Genomic DNA, 21,278 nt, shown 5'->3' with positions numbered 1-21,278 from the left:
TAGGTTCAACCACGCTGTCACAAATGGCAGAATTTCCTCCTTGTAACTGAATAATATTCCAATATATATATAGACCACATCTTCTTTATCCATTCATCCCTTGCTGGATGCTTACGTTGTTTCCGTATCTTGGCTGCTGTGAATAATACTGTAACGAACATGGGACTGCAGAGATCTCTTCTACATCCTGTTTTCTTTTCTTGGATAAATACCAGAAATGGGAATGCAGGACTATATAGTAGTTTTATTTTTAATATTTGGAGGAAATATACCATTTTCCATAGTGGCTGCACCAATTTACATTTCCACCAACAGTGCCCAAGGGCTCCCTTTTCTCCACATCCTGGCCAACACTTGTTGTTTCTTGCCCTTTTAATGATGGCCATTCTGACAGGTGTGAGTCGATATCTCATTGTGGTTTTGATTTGATTTCCCCTATGACTAGTGACGTTGAGCATCTTCTCATGTGCCTGTTAGCCATCTGCATGTCTTCTTTGGAAAAATAACCATTTAGTTACTCTGCCTACTTTTTAATCAGATTGTTCTATTTTTTGCTATTGAGTTGTATGAGTTTTTTGTATATTTTAGATAGTAACCCCTTATCAAATGTATGATTTGCAAATATTTTCTCCCATTTTGTAGTTAGTTGCCTATTCATTTCTTTGATGGTTTCCTCTGCTATGAAGAATCTTCTTAGTTTGATACAATCTCACTTGTCAATTTTTGCTTTTGTTACCTTTGCCATTGGTGTCAAATCCAAAAAATCATCACCAAGACCAATGTTAAGGAGCTTACGGCTTATGCTTTCTTCTAGGACTTTTACAGTTTCAGGTCTTGAAGTCTTTGATCCATTTTGAGTTAATTCTTGTGTATAATATAAGATAGGGTTCCAAGCCTCGTTCTTTGGCATGTAGCTGTCCAGGTTTCCCAACACCATTTATTGAAGAGGCTGTCTTTTCTCCATTGTATATTCTTACCTCCTTTGTCATAAATTAATTGACCATACACGCTTGAGTTTATTTCTGGGCTCTCTATTCTGTTCCATTGACCCATGTACCTGTTTTTATGCCAATACCATACTGTTTTGATTACTATAACTTTGTAATATAGCTTGAAATCAGGGAGTGTGATGCCTGTAGATTTGTTCTTTTTCCTGAAGATTGTTTTGGCTATTCAGGGTGTTTTATGGCTCCATACAAATTTTAGGATTGTTTGTTCTATTTCTGTGGAAAATGCCATTGGAATTTTGATAGGGATTGCATTAAATCTATAGATTGCACTGGGCAGTGAGGACATTTTAACAATATTCTTTCTTCCAATCCATGAGCGCAGAATATCTTTCCATTCATTTGTATCCTCTTCAATTTCTTTCATCACTGTCTTGTAGTTTTCAATGTACTGTAACCTCCTTGGTTAAATTTATTCCTAGGTATTTTATTCTCTTTGATGCAATTGTAATTGGGATTGTTTTCTTAATTTCTGCTCCTGATAGTTCATCATTAGTGTATAGAAACACAACAGATTTTTGTATATTGATTTTGTATCCTGTGACTTTACTGAATTCATTTATTAGTTCTGACAGTTTTTTGGTGGGGTTTTTATATAATATAATGTCATCTGCAAACAGGCAGTGTTACTTCTTCCTTTCCAATGTAGATGCCTTTTATTTCTTTTACTTGCCTAACTGCTCTGGCTAAAACTTCTAGTCCTATGTTGAATACAAGTGGTGAGACTGGGCATCCTTGTCTTGTTCCTGATCTTAGAGAAAAAGCTTTCAGGTTTTCAGCTTTATCATTATATAATGACCTTCTATCTCCCTTACTACAGTCTTTGTATTAAAGTCTATTTTCTATGGTATAAGTATAGCTACCCCTGCTTTCTTTTGGTTTCCATTTGCATGGAGTATCTTTCCCATCCCTTTACTTTTCTAAAAACGTAGCATGGAAAGCAACTATCAAAGGGATTGAACAAATAATAAAGGACAATGAAAAGTAAAAAAAAATTTGATAGAATGAATATAACCTACCTGTATCTTTTTGCTCTTGGGTTCACAGAAATTCTTCCTTGGCTTGATAGCTTGAGGTACAACAAATTTTGAACAGACCGATTCTAATGACTTCCCATAAAATTGTTGAAAACGATGATACATTTGCACAGATCTAAGATGACGAGGATCTCTAGATTTTTCTGGAAAAGAAAAGGCTTAAAATGCAATACTACTACATATTTTCAACAGCGTTCTCACTAATCCTTCACACCATCCCACACACACGTGCACTTTTCTTTTTAGTTTGGAACAGTAACTTAGGCTGATGACTTTTGTTAAAGAAGGAATCTTAAATCACACCATCTCTTGTCCACAGAATGATTCCTTACTTTAAAGGATGCAAGGGACAAAACACCCTTTTATTGTACACCTCTCAAAGCAAATATCAAGATGCTACAAAGAATGACAGATTCTGGGCATTACTTCTGTTTTGTGCCCTGTGAATGAAGTTAAGAAGGGGGAAGGTAGGGCTTCCCTGGTGGCGCAGTGGTTGAGGATCCACTGCCAATGCTGGGAACACGGGTTCAAGCCCTGGTCTGGGAAGATCCCACACGCTGCGGAGCAACTAAGCCCGTGCACCACAACTACTGAGCCTGCGCTCTAGAGCCTGTGAGCCACAACTACTGAGCCCACGTGCCACAGCTACTGAAGCCCACACTCTGCAACAAGAGAAGCCACCATAGTGAGAATCCCGTGCACCACAACGAAGAGCAGCCCCCGCTCGCCGCAACTAGAGAAAGCCCGCACGCAGCAACTAAGACCCAATGCAGCCAAAAATATAAATAAATTAATTAATTAAAAAAAAAAAGAAGGGGGAAGGTTAAGGCCAAATCAGGAAGATGTCCATCTAGGGTATCACGGCTTCTTGTATCACTCGACAGAAAAATCCTTACTCCAGACCATGGCCACAGAGCCAAGAACTTGGCAGCTCAGAAAGACTCACTGTGGAAAACTCCAATGACATAGGAAATCCCAACACTCAAGGTATGACTTACGCCCGTCCCCAGAGAAAACTACAGCACTCACTTCAAGGGATTGTTAAGCAGGCTGATTTTTCTATATCTGTATCTACATATGTAAATCAAACGGCTCCGAAGGATGTTAATGATTGATCTAAAAACTCCCTTGTATTTTTCAGGATATTAGTAGTTGTTTCTAACAGCAGGCTGGGAAGTGTTCCGTGGGAACATGCTTACTAGGTCCACTCTGAGATTCTTCTGAAGGTAAGTTCTGTCCACTGGAAGCAGGGTGGGGGTGAGCATGGGGTAGACAAAAGAAGACAAGGGATGAGCCGGGGAAAAGGGTTCCTAAGTCAGTCTCGGCTAACTTGCTCTCAGTGGTGCCACAGCCTCCATCCCGAGCGTGAAGGTGGGTAAACTGCTGCCCTTGTTATGGGTGACGTGAAAGCAGCTGCTACTGCTTGCAAGCCTATAGCCTCAGTATTTCTGCCATCAGGGAGCACACAGGTGTCTTAAACTATCAACTGTCTTGGCTTAAAACAGCTGCTAACTTTTGTGGGACAAATGCCACCTCTGTGCACTTGCTCCTAAGACAGCTGTGTGCCCCTGTACACATGATGGTCAGCAAAGTGGGGCTCTTTCCTCACCCTCTTTACTGACATATATCTACGTACCTTGTACATTATTGTTATTCAAGAAATAGAAAAATTTTTCATTGTAACATAAAAGGCAGAAAGTGAAATAGATGTTAAGGTATTTCACCAGAATCGCAGAACTCACCATCAAACTGACCCTTTGTCCTGTCATAATCATCACTAAGGGGTCTGTGGGAATGCCAGTGCACAAGCTCATCAAATTCTTTCTGCTTGACCAGTGAAGTTACAATAGGATCATCGCTATGAGATGAAAAGAAATATAGGCACATTTTAAACTGCGTGCCTCCCAATACAGCACAGCATAGATCTCATTTAAAAAAAAATTTTTTTTAAAATCATAGCCACTTTTCCTCTTTCCGAGATATAATATGGGTGATAGAATCCAAAGAGCAGTTTAATGGGGCTTCAGAACCCAGAATCCACCCCATATCTCGTGCCATGGACATCAACAAATACTCATCCACTCATTCATTAATTACAAACACACAGCTGGAATGATTTTACTCTAAGGTTAAAACTATGTTGATTTTTAAGCTAGTTAGGATCACAAGACATTGGTAAATTTGAAACTAAACTCATTATGTGTTACAAACACAGGTTACATCTAATATAACCTCTTTATAAATAATCTGTCCAACTTCGTAAAAGCTCTAATGAGTCATTCATCCATTCCACCCAGGGGCTCCCATACCTCGTTAGGAAAGGCAAATCTTTCAAAATGTCCCCAGCAAACTTATCAACCACCTGACATGACACTGGAATAAAACCCAAATTAGCCATCTTTTCCTTGGAGGTATCTGTAAAAAAGTAGGAAGACAAGGTCAAATGTGAAACTTTCATACAGCAATGTTACATATCATTTTCTAAAATTTCACATTTAAAAAAACATCATGTTTCATTGATCTTATTTATTTACGTTAATCAATTCTAGCCCTTCCCATAAAGCTATTTTCCACATTAAAACATTCTGGAACACGGCAGAATATAAAGAAATAGGCAGCAATTAGGCATGTAGGTAGGTAGATAGAAGGATAGATAGACGGATGGATGGATGGATGGATGAAGAGATACACTGACAGACAGAAAAACGCCTATGTTTCCTATTTCAAATGTTTGTTCCTTTTCTTATTTCCTATTATGAGACAAGGAATTTAAATATGGAAGTCTCACTCAGAAATCTCATATATGCTTTTATAAAAATAAAAAAGAAGTAGGGGGAAAATACAGATGTCAATGAAATTATGTTATATCATTAGTCTTCTCTTACATCCTCCTTGATGTTATGCCCATGTACACCTACATATGATAGATGGATATCACACGTCACATATTGATCGTATATACAACAGCTGGCTAACAAATGCCCCTTTATCCAGTGTCTGGTTCATAATTCTAGGTGAGCTGCAATTGCCCTGCTCGGTATTTCCTTGACGTCCACCGTTCCTGCGTTTGCCTGAAACCTTCCTACGAGTCCCTACAACTCTCCCTGAGCACTTTCTTCTTGCAGCCTTGGGCGCAGCCAGAGTCCTAAGGATTTCATGCCCCCCGAGACTTGACGAAACTCACAAGGTAAATACCCCAGCTACCTTGCTCTTTGGGTAAGACATCTCCAAAGTGGTTTGCACACAGTTCTAGGATTCCCACCCAGTAAAACTTACCTGTAGTTGCCCACGTGGAAACCTACGCAATAACACAGCCTGCACCGACTGTGTTTTCTTCCTGGTATTACCTAAGCACTCCCTTATTGGATCTTCCTGGGAACAATAAACTCCTTGCTCTCAAGCGTCTTTGTCTGGTGGAACTCATTCTGACATAATGAAAGGGGATATATATCCTTCCCCTGTACTCTGAAAACTACACTTGTATCAATACATCCCCAACCCCCCTTAGCATTCTTTTTTTTTTTTTAATTTTAACATCTTATTGAGGTATAATTGCTTTACAATGGTGTGTTAGTTTGCTTTATAACAAAGTGAATCAGTTATACATATACATCCCTTAGCTTTCTTTGTCACTTTCCATCTGGGGTCATTTTATTCTTCCTGAAATTCATGATATAGAAATGTCTCCAGTGACGACAGGATGATGGATAAATCAGCGTTTGTATTTTGAAAAATGTCCAAGCTACTCATTTGTTAAAACTGTATTTTAAGAATAACATATGATTTCATTATGTTCTGACTTCTATAATGATATTTGGGGAAGTCTATTATTAGAGACTAATTTTTATTCCTTTGTAGGTAACTCTGGTCCTTTTAAGATATTTATTTTTTACATTCTCTAATCCCACTGCATCGTGCCTAGTGTGTATATTTGTGCGTGTGCGTGTGCATGTGCATACGTTTGCTTTGTCCCGCTCGGGACTCATCATATGCCCTGAGTGCGCAAATCCCTGTCTTTCATCGTCCAGGCAAACGCCAGCCACAGTCTCGTCAAATATGGCCCAATCTACACTGGCTTGGCCTCTCCTTCCAAATCTCCAAATGAACGAAAGATTAGACAGCTTCATTCTGTCTTCCATGTCTTTTAACATGTATTTTATCATTTTTTATCTCTATTTCTTTTGTTTGTTTTCCGGTTCTTTTAAAATTTCTCCAGCTTGAGATATAACTGACATATAACCCTGTGTAAATTTTAAGGTATGTAATGTGTTCATCACTATTGTACCTGTAGTTCTTTTGATCTATTTCTAGCTCACAAATTCTCTCTTTAGCCAAATCCAATCAGCTTTTGAACCTATCCATTGACAGTCTTTTCATTTCTACAACTTTGAATATTTTAAAATGTGAAGATGTTTTCTATCATTTTGTTTCTCACATTTCAAATTTCATATTTTATTTCTTCAAGCATTTTTAAACATACATATAGTATATTCTACTTGTGATAATTACAAAATCTGAAATACTTAAGAGTTCTCGTTTTGCAGCTTACTGTTTGCCTGGGGGCTTATTTCTCTGCTGTTTATAAATTTGCATGTGCACTCGTATGTGGCAGAGAAGCCCTGTAAAATCAGGGTATATGAGGATGTTCCTCTACAGAGAACATGCCAGATTCCTTTGATCGCTTGAAGGTTATTTTCCAGCTTAGAGTTGTCTTGACTCTGCTGACTGAGTACACTGAAACCCAGATTCTTAGGAGGGCAGACCTACAATTAGAAATTCTCAGAGTGACCCAGAGATCAGTCTCTCCCTTCATGTTTGGCTCCTGGAATTTCCCTCCTATTGTTTTGAGCTTACTTACGATTTTGTAAAAAGGTGTTTGGTGTCTCTTATCTAACTTTTCCATCATTACGCACAAGAGATTTTTCACTTGATCTACACTTCAGATTGATAGAAATGGAAGTCACTGGCTTTCTTAAAAATTGGCAACAACGTTAGTTACAAGGAAAACATATCCCTGTTCAAAATTATACTCAAAGGATTATCTCCCCAAGGATATGACAGTATAGGTCATTTTAAATGCATAGTACCCGAACATTATTTATACTTGCAACATTTAGTTACTGGTGCTTTCAAAACATTTTCAGAGGAACGATGCTTTTATTTCAAATTAATTTAGAGATTTATTACCTTTGATTGGTGATGGATCCTTTTTAAGAAAAGGAAATTGTTCTGTTCTCAGAGGAAATGGCTTTCCAACATCAAACTTTGTGACCAACTTTGATACAGTATCCCAGAGATGTGCATAATCTTTCATAATGCCATTTCCCAAATTCAAATGTAGCCCTACATGAGTTCAAAGTAGCAAACACTGAAAGTCATTCACACATACACAGAAGCACACATTTTAACTAAATTCACAGAGCTCTGAAATGCTTATCAAACAGTGAAATTTTCTGTGAGTGCCACACGGAACCTAGAGCCAAACGGTCCCTAGTGTTGACTGTGGGGCTGGAGACTTTAAAGTTTATCCTGTTTCCCTATTTGATAACTATTAACATTATAACTGCCTTAACTAACAATAACAGATGGTGAATATCTAACTATTCTTCAAGGTAACAAAAAATGTTATGTCACACATAATTTTATAATCAATAAAACAGAATAAAACTATGATTTTTCAAAAATGAGAAAGTTTGTAGAGGATTGCTAAATTTATTTGTAGCTAACTCATTCTAACACTTGCAATATGTAGGAACCAAATCTTAGAGGTCAAAGAAGCTTCAATAATGCTCAATCAGTTTTAGTTCTCTTAAAATGTCTTTTATTTTTCTTTGACTACGAATAAACAGCAGAAGATTTCTTCTAATAAAATTATTCAAAGAAAGAAAAATTAATTATATACAACAAATATATAAATCAGCTTTATCTTTGGAAAAACTTAAAATTCCCTAAATATCTAATAGTAGTACATGATTACATTAATTAGAGTAAATATTCTGAAAAATGTTCTGCGTATATTTAACTGAAAAATTCACCTGTTACAATTATCTAGAAATGCCAAGTTCCCAAAGATGTATTTTTTCCAAAAATACTTGTGGAGTAATATTAAGTTAAAAATATTTTTAAATACAACATTCACTCTGATTGCAACTAAGTAAAACTTATATACACGCATAAATAAATATCTGAAAGAAAATGACTGCTATATGTTGCAAGTATAGGAAAATAATTTTGAAGCTTTAAATCCTTTATAATGTTTATCTCTGGGTAAAGGCATAATTATTATAAGATACTAGGGTGGTACCTTGAACACTTTCATTTTCATAGTAAAATGCTATATTCTTCAATAAAAGCTCATCACTTAAGTCGGAAAGGTGAGTTAAATCCAGATTCCAAAATTCAAAAACGTCTATATTACTTAGAATGAAGTATTCACACCACTTTTTCTGAAATTGCAAATAAAAACCAAGTTAGTGACAATTTTTACATTAGCAAGAACCTAGAAGACTTCAAACATCTCAATAATCCAACTGAAAGGCAAGTGGGCTGGGCTCTTCCATTCTTACGGACGTGAGCCCTTCCAGGCTGGGTCATAATGAATGTGTCACACCTTGAAAGATTTAAAGTTAAAATAAAATCAGGCTGACCAAGAATGATTCAGCATAGTCCTTATTCCCAGTCACAGAAATCCGTACTTGACTCTTACAACTTTTCTCCCACAGATACGGGACTAGCGAAATACTTCTGCTTTCAAATGTGCCTCTGTTCTTTCCTCAGGGTTTAATGCTTCCAATGTTACTTTTAGGTCAAAACAGCATTTAAAAAAAGAGCATTTGATTGTTTAGGGGATCCTTCACAAAGATCCCCATCCACCTACATCCCTGGGCAGCTGTGTTCCCGCCTGTCACGGGCAGAACGTCTTCAGCGGCAGCACTGAGCTCAGAACAGGGCAGCCGCGACTCAAGCAACCGCAGTGCACAAACCTGGTCATCCCTTGAGTCAGCGTTCGAGTTTGGGGAGCTGGGTTGAGAGGGAAAAACGGAGGCTTCTCTGCTCCACACACGATAACACACCCAGGCTCTCCAAACGTGAATAACCTCTTTATCTATATGGATGTGGAACTTTCACAGCGTTATCCAATAGAAGTGGAACGCAGGCAAGCTGCATACGTTACCTTAAACTTCCATATGTTTCTTAAACTTTTTTCACATTAAAAAAAAAAAAAGCTGAAATTCATTTTATTTTATTCAACCCAACATACCCAAAATATTGTCATTTCAATGTGTAATCAATATAAAAATATTCACAGAATAGTTTACATGCTTTTCACACGAAGGTTATGAAATCTCATGTCTCTTTTAGACTTAGGCACGTTTCAAGTGCCTAATACCCAAGTGTGGCGATCGGCTCCTACCCTGGATGGCCCAGCTCTAACCAGGTGACTGAGGATGGCTGTATAGGGTTCCTGATGAGGTCACAGGTATCAAAGAATCAGGAACCCGGTACCTAGGGTGGAGTTTTACCTACAAATAAAACACGAACGAGCTCTCTTCAGGGCCATAAAGCTGTGGTCCTCAAACTGCTGCAAAACCTCCCCTGGAAAGATTATTAAAGAGAAGACAGGGCTTCCCTCGTGGCGCAGTGGTTGAGAGTCCGCCTGCCGATGCAGGGGACACGGGTTCATGCCCCGGTCCGGGAAGAGCCCACATGCTGCGGAGCGGCTGGGCCCGTGAGCTATGGCCGCTGGGCCTGTGCATCCGGGGCCTGTGCTCCGCAACAAGAGAGGCCACAGCAGTGAGAGGCCCGTGTATAGCAAAAAAAAAAAAAAAAAAAAAAAAAAGAGAAGACAGCTTGCTAGGCAGCATCCCCAGAGGCTGATCCAGTAGGTCTGGGGGGAGCCCAAGAAACTGCATTTCTAACCTGTTCTTAGGATGCTATTGGTCAGGGGGCTGTACTTTGGGTACCACTGCCATGTAAGGGCTGTCCCCACCCCCGGGCCACAGAGCCTTTCCCATAACACCACTGAGTAAACAGAAATATGCGAAAACAGGACACCAAAGCTTCCTCACTGGAGCCACTTCATCTGAGAGGTACCTCCATGTCATCCCCAAGTGTCAAGATTTGAGCCAACATGAAACTCTCTCTTCCACGTCCCAAGCTACCTTCCCCAGAAGCCTGAGGATATGCCCTTCACTGTGAACATTTCAGAGGCTGAAATTACGTTACGAACTTAGGCTTCTAGCTCCCAGGTGCTACCAAAGTGAAGCATGGAGAATGGTGAAGACAGATCAAGGGGGGGCTCACCCAGGTGACAGTCAGCCCTCCCAACGTCGGGAGAGGAGAAGATGAGGAAGGGCACAGACTGGGAAGCTGGGCAGAGATGAAGGTGGACCTCGGCTTGGTCACTTATTAGCTGTGCTAATGGGCCCCGCAGCCCTTCTGAGCCCAAGTTTTCGTTAGTAAAATGAGGACAGAGGAGGAGTGATGTGTCTGAGTGAGGCAACAGAGGTCAAGGACATGCACAGAATAAACGGTAGGCCCTCCCACCACATCCAGCAGTCCACGCCATCCTAATTAAAGGTGATGTCTTCTACCAGCCAAAGCCACAAGGAATGTCCTGCAGGGCCATCTTAGAACATTCCGTAAGGCAGAAAGATTTTGTAATGTTCTTTTCAACTCGTGCTCACTGTACATAAGAAATTGTTTATAAAACTCTCTATAAATGAAAAGTATACATTCAGAGCATTCCTTTAAATCTGTAAATCAACACCACAGTTAACACATTCATACTATTCAATAGTTGAGCACATGTAATTCAACCTCAATAAAGTTGACCAAAAATTAAGTATTTCTCAGAAATAAAATTACAGCAGAGCACAATATTATCGATGCTATAATGTGTTATTTCAGGATCTGACATGCTGTATCAATAGGCTCAGTGTATTAAACTGGCATGACTTATATTAAAATGTCTAAAGTGAATTAAATGGGAACTAGGAATAGAGTCTTCATAAACCTTTTAATTAGCCACAGTCTGCCTCTGCCTGACAGAACCAAAAACGCCTAGAGCAAAGCTCCCCAGTGGGACCTGGGACACAGGAGAATGCTTTCACTCGAGCGTCAGCAACCCCCATGATACTGTGTCCACCACCTCACAAAACCGTTGAAAACTTCTGTCAGAGCAGTTGTGAATGTTCACAAGTATGACCCAGGTACGCATCGACGGACTTGTCTGCACCTGAGCTGCAGCTGCTGACCCGACACCTCTGTCAGCTGTTACAGTAAATACAGTCTATGCACCACCAGCAGAACTAGTCCAACCCATCACTTCTAAGTCACCCTCAGGTCAATCCCCTCCAGGGTCTGCACTGCATCCCCCCAGCCAGACCCCAACAGGGGCGTTTACACAGGGGTCGCCTCGTCTCAGTTGGAAGAGGGTGCCCTCCGCTCAAGATGCGGCCCCAGATGGACAGGGCTCTCCTGTGTTCTGCTCAGGCCACAGACCCAGCCCCTTGGACGGAGACTGGCTGCTCGCTGGCTTCCACTGGGTCCCCTGGAGCTCATGTCTACCAAAGACAGCCCTGAGACGCTGAGGGACTTGCCAAGACATTTCCCACTCATCTCGCCTGCCTTCTGAGGACCCTCAAGCCCAGAGGCCCACCTCCGCACCCTCATCAGCCAGCGGGACTCACCCGGGGCCTGAGGACCTCAGATGCCCTCCCACCCCTGGCAGCACAGGGGCCACATCTCCATCCTTCGTGCCCGGACCCCAACTGCATTTTCTAGACCAGTCCTCTGGCACACGCGGCCCCAGGTCTCTCGGTGAGGCCACCGTCTCCCAGTCTCCATGCTGCCGACACGTCCTCTCTGTCACAGAGCCCGAAACCTCAGGGCGGACTCCATCACGCTGCCCACCCCACGCAGGGGACCCTTCACTTATTCTCCAACGGGGTCCCCTCCTCACTCATGGACACTCTATGGGAAGGGGGTGGGAGGCGCAGTGGGGGCAGAAGAAGACAGTTGTCTTTTCAATAATATTTGTTATACATGGATCAATGTACAGCAAATCCCCTACATACGAACGAGTTCTATTCCAAGAGCTTGTTCGTCAGTCCAATTTGTTCGTAAGTCCAACAAAGTTAGCCTAGGTACCCAATTAACACAGTCAGCTATATAGTATGTACTGTCATAGATTTATAATACTTTTCACACAAAGAATACATAAAAAACAAACACAGGATAGTAAAGTGCACAAAAGCACAACCACTTGTAGAGGAACCATGCCCAGGACAATGCATGCCAGACACATGAACTAACTTACGCGACTGGACGTGCGAACACACGTTCACATCTTTGAAAGTTCGAAACGTGAAGGGAACTTACTGTATTATTATTTTAAAAGCCAGGAATTTGGCTTTTGTTTTTCCAATCCCCAAAGTAAGGGCACCTGCCAGTCTAGCCAGAGGCCAGGCTTATGAGGGAGAGGTAGTGCAGAAAAGCGGTTTTCACAGACTTTCTTCACCTGATAGAATTCGGGGAGTCCATGAACTTGGGTCAGAAAATTACATTTTTATTTTTGCTAACCTGTGGCAAACTTTGTATTTTCTTCCATTGCAAACCCAGACAAAATACCGTCCCTCCCAGGCAGTAGCTGGGATTGGGCACCAGTAGGGATCACAGATGTTTTCATTATAAGCACTGCAAACATATCGAGATATTGCTGACACTCACCATCCATTGAAAGTACGGTATTTATCTGATTATCTAATGTAGTAACAAAGAAGCACATGTGTTACTATATCATAAACGATACGGTTATAATATTTTGATAACAGTATTTCATCATAACTGATTTCCCTCAGAACCTTATTTGAGGCATTTATATTATTCTGGGCCACAGCATTCGTCAGATAGCCACAGGGGCCCCAGAACAAAAAGGCTAAGAAGCCCTGAAGAATTCCTTTTTGTGTGGTTCTGACACACCTGTCTGCTGAGGACGGAAAAGTGAGGAAGACGGGACCACAGTGCAGACTGCGGCCTTTCCCGATGAACAAGCACCTCCCCTGCCACCTGGCTCCATGCATGGCTTGACCACAGGATGGAGAAGACGGGGTGTCCTCGTCACTTCCGATCTATCCTCCTCCCCCGGCCCAAAAGCCTGCCGCCATCCGTCTGCTCCGTCTGGAAGCCCCTCCTGACCACGCTCCTAGGTCCCCCACGTACCCAAATAGCGATGACTTTCCTGCCTGGCGCAGCTTCACCAGCACCACAGATAACTTCAGCCTCCAAGAAGACGATACCATCGACACTTCTCGAATGTCTTGTATCCAGTGATCCCCCTCACCCCTCTGACCCAGGTCACATTCTCCCCAACATACCCATGCCTGCCATCACCAGGACCTGCTCTCCGTCCTTGCCTTGCTTTGGGCTCCCCCATGAAGCAGACCCCGAGCCTCAACTTTATGGAAAAGCACTAATTTGTGACTGCTCTCAAGAGGCGCCCGTGAGGGGATGCAGAAGTGAGACGGGAAAGAAAAGAAAACCAGGAAGGACCATGTTTTCCAACCCACGACCCCTGTGGACAACCAGAGCTTAATTCCACTGGGGAATTCTGAGAGCGTAGAGCACGTTTCAGGGCTACCTGCCCCGACGTGTAAGGAAGCTGGGGTCTCCTGCACCCAGCCCTCACCTGCCGTCGGTGGGGCATTACACCCCAGCATTTCAGACCCAGAAGATCAAACCTTCAGGCAGAGAATGGCAGGCATTTACAGTAAGATGGGAAGTAAGGGAGAGGGAGAGACGGGCCAGGGAACGACAGTCTGTCTGCCTGCCAAGCCCCGAAGAGGGGCTCCTCACGCCCACCGCCGGCCCATCCTTCCAGCCCTGTGTAATGGCCATCACACTCCTTAACTGATCACACCAGGTCCCCCAGGTCAGCAGCCCCTCTGCTCTCCCCCTGCACGATAGGGTCCTTGTAGCTTGTCTCTGGTGCTTTGTTTCCTAGCTCAGCATTTGCACCACCCCCTTGCAAAGATACGGAAACCTCTTTCCTGTCTTCTTTTCCATAAAATGGTACAAATCCACCAAGGGCGTCCACCCCGCCTAAACTCTCTTGTTCCTTTCTGTACATATTATGCCATCAGCTGGCTTCCTTGTGCCTGCGGCCATGTGGTTAGGACCCACCGGACACGGAAAAGTATATGATAACACATACGGGTGCCACTATAATTCTTCTGTCAAATATGTCAAGGGAAGCCTCCAAAGTACCAGGCAGGACAGGGTGGTATGTCCCTCTCAGTAGAGCTTACTCTTCCCCGCCTCCAGTAAATATCTCCCACATATTTCACTGTTCTTAAACTTCCGGGCCTGCTTCCTCGCCATGACTTTGAGCACATGACTTTGTCTCTACTTCACAGAGGAAATTCACACCAGCAAGCAGGAAATTCACACCAGCAAGCAGGAACTGTAAACAGACCCCACAACCTCCGTCACGGCCAATCTGTACCATTCTTTCTTCACTCTCTCCTGTAAGAACGGCCATACCCCTCCCTCCATAAAAGGGCATCCTCCGCATGCCCCCCCTCACCTGACTCTCCCTGTATTTTCATCCTATCCTCTCTTAGTTTCCATGATCAGCATTTAGACATGCTCCATCTGTCATATTAAAAGCACTCTTTATTTTTTATTTTATATTGGAGTACAGTTGATTTACTCTGTTGTGTTAGTTTCAGGTGTACAGCAAAGTGATTCACTTATACATATAAGTGTATACATATAAAAGAGTATCCACTCTTTTTTAGATTCTTTTCCTGTATACATCATTACAGAATATCAGGTAGAGTTCTCTGTGCTACACAGAGGTCCTTATTAGTTATCTATTTTATATAGAGTAGTGTGTATATGTCAATCCCAATCTCCCAATTTATCTCTCCCCCCTTACACACCCTGGTAACCACAGGATTGTATTCTATGTCTGTGAGTCTGTTTCTGTTTTGTAAATAAGTTTATTTGTACCATCTTTTTAGATTCCACATATAAGTGATATCATATGGTGTTTGTCTCTGTCTGACTTACTTCACTCAGTATGACAATCTCTAGGTCCATCCACGTTGCTGCAAATAACATCATTTCATTCATTTTTAGGGCCGAGTAATATTCCATTGTACATATGTGCCACATCTTCTTTATCCATTCCTCTGTTGATGGATATTTACGTTGATTCTACGTCTTGGCTGTTGTGAATAGTGCTGCAAAGCACTCTCCATTGACCCAGGTGCCAGCTCTGCCCTTTGCCGTTCCCTTATTCTCAGCCTTTTACACAGAAAGTTCTCTCCACCGTTTTGTTTTCCCTCCCACTCACCTCTGAATCACTGACACTGACTTTCCTCCCCACCACTCTGCTCACCTGCCTCTTGATTCCCAGCAGCAGTGAGCCCTGTGCCCTCAAACCCAGCGGACTGTGCTCAGTCCTTAACCCCCTACAGCTCTCGACACACCTGATCCTATTAGCCACGCCCACATTTGGAGACACGGTTCCCGTCTCTCAGAGCCATCCGTTCCCCTCTCTCCTCTCCATCCATTTCAGCAGTTCCTTCCCAGCACCTCAGCCTATGTGGGACCACTGCACGATGGACTTTCTCGGGTCTCTGCCCCGGGCCCTCTTATCATCTCTCTCCCAACATAATTTCATCCACTACATGAACATCCGTGGGCTGATGACTCCCAATCTTTACGTCCAACGCAGCCCACTCTGCGGAGCTCCAAACCAGTATTAACACAGCTCACCTGGTACCTCCATCTGGGTATGTCCTTGGACCCTCAAACGCACTCTTTCCAAAACTGAACACACAGCGGCCTCCACCAGCGTCCCGTGGACAATGTCACCCTCCCCTCCCCCTGGAGGCTCAAGAGGAGACTGTCCCCCCGACTCTTCCCTGCCCCCGCCGCTCACTCACTAAACCTGTCAACTCCACACCTCAAATCATGATCGACTGCCCACTGCTGTCCAGCCCTCTGCCCATGCCCTTGTCCCCAACATCAGCACCACTTACAGGCACGGAGGTGACAGTCACCTAACTGGCTTCCCAAGTCCACGTGTCACCTCTCTGATGCACCCTCTGCGCTGCACCTGAGACACCTGTTTTGAAATGAAAGCGCCACTGACCTAGAGACCATCCAGCTGCCTCTCGCTGTGCTTGGCATCAGGTTACGTCTCCACCCTCCTAACAGCACCTGAAGGGGCCACAGGGTCTGCCTCCGACCCGTCCCTTCCACTTTGTCCCTTTCCTGTGTTCTTTCTAGTCCAGGGACACTCTCGGTCACGCCATCCTCGGCACGATCACACAGGCTGCTTTACCTCCTAGAATCTGGTGTGCAGCCTCCCTCCAACCTGCTAACTCCTACACACAGACTTGGGTTACTTAACTTCTCTTCATTTCTTAAGAGAAGTCATCCTTTTCAGACTGAGTTCAGTCTTTTTAGTATCAGATTCTAAAGCGTCCTGCAGTTTCTATCCTGCAGGAGTAGTTTTAAAAATTCCTTATCTGTCTCTCCCTGCAAAATGTAGCTCTATGAAAGTGCTGGGCGGGGTGGGTGAACACCTTCTTTTCCTGTGCTCCACACGATGCACGTGCATTAAATAAATATTTGTGGACCGGCTTCCTAACTGATTGGTTCTAAAACGCTTTCCTTGGACATTCTGACTATAAGTATCAAGATCCTTAAAAAATGTCCATTCAAATTGATCCACTAGGGCTTCCCTGGTGGCGCAGTGGTTGAGAGTCCAACTGCTGATGTGGGGGGGACGGGTTCGTGCCCCGGTCTGGGAAGATGCCACATGCCGCGGAGCGGCTGGGCCCGTGAGCCATGGCTGCTGGGCCTGCGCGTCTGGAGCCTGTGCTCCACAACGGGAGAGGCCACAACAGTGAGAGGCCCGCGTACCACAAAAAAATAATAATAATAAAAAAATAAAAATAAACTAATCAAGAGTATACTTACCATTGTTAAGAAAGTCTGAATGTCCTTAATCCAGCGGGAAGTGATGAATCTGGTACATGCTCTTTGGGAAAGAGGTAAGTGGAGAAGAAATGCCACGCTGAGACAGTGCAGTCTACACCAATCTGTCACCCCCTCCAGGGTGGGGCAGTTCGTCTCCACCTGCATCAAATAAAGAAGGTGGGTCAGAGGACCGTGGCCAGGACACCACCTGATGCCTGGGCACCTCAGAGAAGGTGCAGCTGCACCACGTGGGCAGGAACCACACGCTCTTACGCTGTTCACTCTGCATTTTTGCAAAAGTTCTTTTCTTCACATAACACACACGTTGGGTAAGAGAGACAGGGAACCGCCAGCTTAGTAGCAGTTTACATAAAGCAACTTCCTGTGTTCTTAGTTGCGCGCAACTTCACATGAGCTGACCCAGCAGCGCATGACGTCAGGAGCTCACAGAATTCTGCACGGCGGGGCCACACATGAAATGCTCCATCTCTTTTCTCCCAGGCGTCCTATTTTAAAGGTTATATTGAAAACTACCAGGGTGAGGAAACCGGTACAATCTGAAAATGTACCCAAGTGGAAAAAGGGTAAAGAAGTGGGCATATTTAACCTGATGAGACAATGTTTGCAGGGCTGTCACTGGAACCAGACTGAGGCTCATTCAGTGTGCCTCCACAGGGCCAGACGGGGTCCAACGATGAGAAGCCCCAGAGAGACAAGTGGTTTAGTATCACTTTTGTGATCATTTAAAATGGCACGCCTAGCCACCTACGTTATTTTGCAAAGACACTATTCAAGCAGACCTAAAGGACACAGGAGAAAGATGACGAGCCCTGTTCGTTTCTGAAACTATGGAAGAAAGAGACCAAACTGTTTCTCTTTCATAAGAATCTTCAACCAGGAGTTCCCCAGCACTCAGGTTGTAAACAACACAGTACGAGTACACGTGTGTGTCTGAGTGCATGCGTGCACATGTGCAGACACACAGGGATGGCTAGTTGGTTGGCAAACAAACCCACACCAGTCTACAGAGTCTCAATGGCCTCTGTCAGCCCTACAGAAGTTGTGGCTTTAGCATCTGTCCAGCCAGGACAGCAGGAAGCTCCTTGCACAAGGCAGTGGACAGAGTGGAGCTTGGATAAGACAGACAGACCTGGTTTCAATCCACACTGTATTTCATCCTTGGGTTTGACGAATGTTCCCTGGACTCTCTGAACCTCAGTAAGAATCACAGCACCTCCCTTAAACTGTTGTCGTGAAGACTTAATGGCACAAGGCATGTAAGAGCCCAGAACATCATAAGGGGGTAAACTCTCACCAAGGGCCACTTTCTTATCTTCCGCTGGAGGGCTGGACACATTTGACTAAAAATGTACTAAGGGAAACATCTGTGAGTAGAACACCAACCCATCTAACAGCACAACAGATGTTTCAGTAAAATCAAATAAATAAAATTTCACTGGTGTTTCACGGTAAACTTATCATACCTGTTGGATGTTAGCTTTCTGAGCATCAGTGGTCTTCGATCTGTTTTCTAAAAAGTGATGGTATAAACTCAAAGACAAGGAGCACGAAGTAACACAAAGAACTTGCCGAATGTCAGATCCTTCCGGCCACAGTTGCTTAAGCAGAGAAATAGTTTCACATGCCTGTCACAGAAGGAAATTGTAAAATGTCGTGGTATTTACAAAAATGTTTACAATCATAAATGATCTTACTAGAAGAACTCATACCGAAGAGAAAAATAGATATGACTACACAAAAACATTTCTGTTTAAAGCAAGAAACAAAATTCAAAATGGGAACATAATAAGTATTTCAATGAAATTATTACAAGTTTAAATATGTAGAGAGCTCCTATAAATCAATAAAACATCTAAGCCTTTAATAAGAGATGAAAAGATAATTCACAAAATACAAATATTAATAAAAGTGTTCAACCATTTTAGTAACAAAAAGGACAATTAGATAGCATATTTTTACTTTCAAATTAGCAAAGTATATTTTAAGGATAATAGCACTGGAAATCATGTGACGTGTCATTTCTCTTATATTTGCAAATCAGAGTATACATAGGCACAGAGTTACTGCAAAGCTATTTGGCAATACATATGATTATCATTATGTATGTTGATACTTTCTGATTGACTATGCAAGTTCTAGGTAGGTAGGTTAGGTAAGTTATACAAAATGTGTACCAAGATTTATGCTCCAAGATGTTCATCACAAAGTTATCTGTTAAAGCCAATTTTCAAACAATTTAAATGTTCAGCATTAGAGAAATATTAGGCATCCAGTAAAAATAAAATTTGTGAATAATTTTTCTGATAATCGGAAAAAGTGGTGTATTAAAGTCTGTTATTGATATGTTTGTCTGTTAATATTATTATAGTGATATTAATTTCCTGGTTTGACAAACGTACCTTGGTTACATCAGATCTTAACACTGGGGGCGGAAGCTGGGTGAGAGGTATATGAGAACTCTGAACTATGTTTGCATTTTTTTAGTAATTAAACAATTCATTCAAATCAAAAGATTTTTAAAAGTTTCAGTACCTCTTCCATCATATCTTTCCATTTTAAATTTCCAAAAAGACGTCCTAATGCTAAAACTCTACATTCCTTCAATTGCTTAATCAGGGTTTTATAAGCATTCTCAAAGTGCTTTTCATGCTGCAAAAGGAAGGCAAGTCACATAAATCATCATAAATAATATATCACATTACTTTCCAACTAAAGAAAATCATATATTGAAGATAATATTGTTACAATATATTTCTAAGTTAAAAAAAAATACACTAATGTAATTACAGATCATCAACAATGCTTTTAAAGCCTGCCTGTCTTCGCCAAATTAATTTTTGTCGAGGTCCATTTTATTTTTTAACAACTTCATCAAGGTATAATTAACATGACACAAAATCCCCTCACTTTAAGGGTACAATTCAATGGCTTTGGGTAAATTTACAGAGTTGCGCAACCATCGCCATAATCTAATTTTAGAACATTTTCAATATCTCAAAAAGAAACAATTTACCCATTTAATGCACTAGATTTTATTAGAAAAAAATTCAAAGAGACACAGAGAGAATAGCATAACCGCCTTCCCCAGGTAATGAACATCCAGCAACAGCCATTATCAACATGCATGGCATTTTTATACACATTTCACACAGTCCTCAAATTGATCAATGAAATCACCTCTTTAAGGTGAGTGTTCAATAAACTAGGAAATAAATTATTTTACCAGAAATAAAATCCTCCATTAAAAAATGTCTTTCTTGAGAAAAGACTAGTAAGGAAGTTTGTAGGGACTCTTCAAACACAGATTCAGAAATTGCTCTAACAGAATAAAAAATGAAATGAACGGATTTCAGGACCTCCTGTCACTACAAAAAATAATTTTTTAATTAAAAAAAAAATACACACGCAAGGCTGTTCCTACTCACAGCAGGCAACCAGAGTTGGAAATAGTTTAATGACTGAAGTTCTAACGAAAGCAAAGTAAACTATCTTATTGGATTTTGTGATAGCCATCCAGATGTGGCCAGTGCCACGAGGGGTGTGACCCTCAACTCAAAAAAGTGAAAATGTTAACTGACACAAAAATCATTTTGATGATATATAGAATTGTCTTCACATTCTAAATTCCCTATAAGTAGTGAAAATTAGACAGAAACCAAATTTATTTCTAAAATTGGTGAGCGTTTTTGAACTCCCAAACATTCAATACAGTCATTACCAATTATACCAATACAGCAAAATAATAAGATCACAGGATTAAAATTCTAAATACTTTGAAAATTCTATTAATGATTTAATGTTAAGAAATAATTTTATTTCAGGGACCTCCCTGGCGGTGCAGTGATTAAGACTCCATGCTTCCGATGCAGGGGGCACAGGCTGGATCCCTGGTCGGGGAACCAAGATCCTATGCGCCATGCAGTACGGCCAAAATATTTTTTTAATTTTTTTTTTAAATTGTATTTCATCAACTTTCACCATTGTTTTCTCATGAAAAGCTACCATATTCACCATCATTTCACTAGTATGTGGACGCATGTCTGGCCTTCCTAAGTAGAGATGGAAGCGCATGCCACACTTAAGCACCGAAGTGCCGGGGTCAGGCTGCCTCTTTTAAAATCCAGGCTGTATTACTGGATTTGGAATTGACAATGGGCAGATTATTTGTTCAAGTATCTACTTCATCATCTGCAAAACACAGACAACACTAACACCT

At 42.0% G+C, this 21,278-nt stretch overlaps 1 protein-coding gene across 1 annotated transcript; it reads right to left on the bottom strand.

Annotated features, from left to right (window-relative positions):
• Positions 1–85: 85 nt before the first annotated feature.
• LOC138842738 (probable ATP-dependent RNA helicase DDX60) lies at positions 86–19,707 on the bottom strand. The gene is made up of 9 exons (XM_070045842.1): positions 19,595–19,707; positions 18,526–18,687; positions 17,042–17,200; positions 8,349–8,490; positions 7,232–7,387; positions 4,354–4,459; positions 3,787–3,902; positions 2,027–2,187; positions 86–148 (listed from the first exon to the last, which is right to left on the bottom strand). Exons 1-9 carry the CDS (start codon positions 19,604–19,606, stop codon positions 86–88), a joined length of 1,077 nt encoding a protein of 358 aa, XP_069901943.1. The 5' UTR covers positions 19,607–19,707.
• Positions 19,708–21,278: the final 1,571 nt, after the last annotated feature.

This window comes from Globicephala melas, chromosome 6 (genome assembly GCF_963455315.2).
Source record: "Globicephala melas chromosome 6, mGloMel1.2, whole genome shotgun sequence".
Lineage (NCBI taxonomy): Eukaryota > Metazoa > Chordata > Mammalia > Artiodactyla > Delphinidae > Globicephala > Globicephala melas.
The sequence above is the reverse complement of the archived record's forward strand: the minus strand, read 5'-3'. Positions and strand labels throughout refer to the sequence as shown.

Coding starts and splice junctions, on each gene's coding strand:
- LOC138842738 (XM_070045842.1), bottom strand. Junction 17,201..18,525: donor AGAAAGCTAACATCCAACAG/GTATGATAAGTT, acceptor TATTTGATGCAG/GTGGAGACGAACTGCCCCAC. Junction 3,903..4,353: donor GATTTGCCTTTCCTAACGAG/GTATGGGAGCCC, acceptor TTCATCTCATAG/CGATGATCCTATTGTAACTT.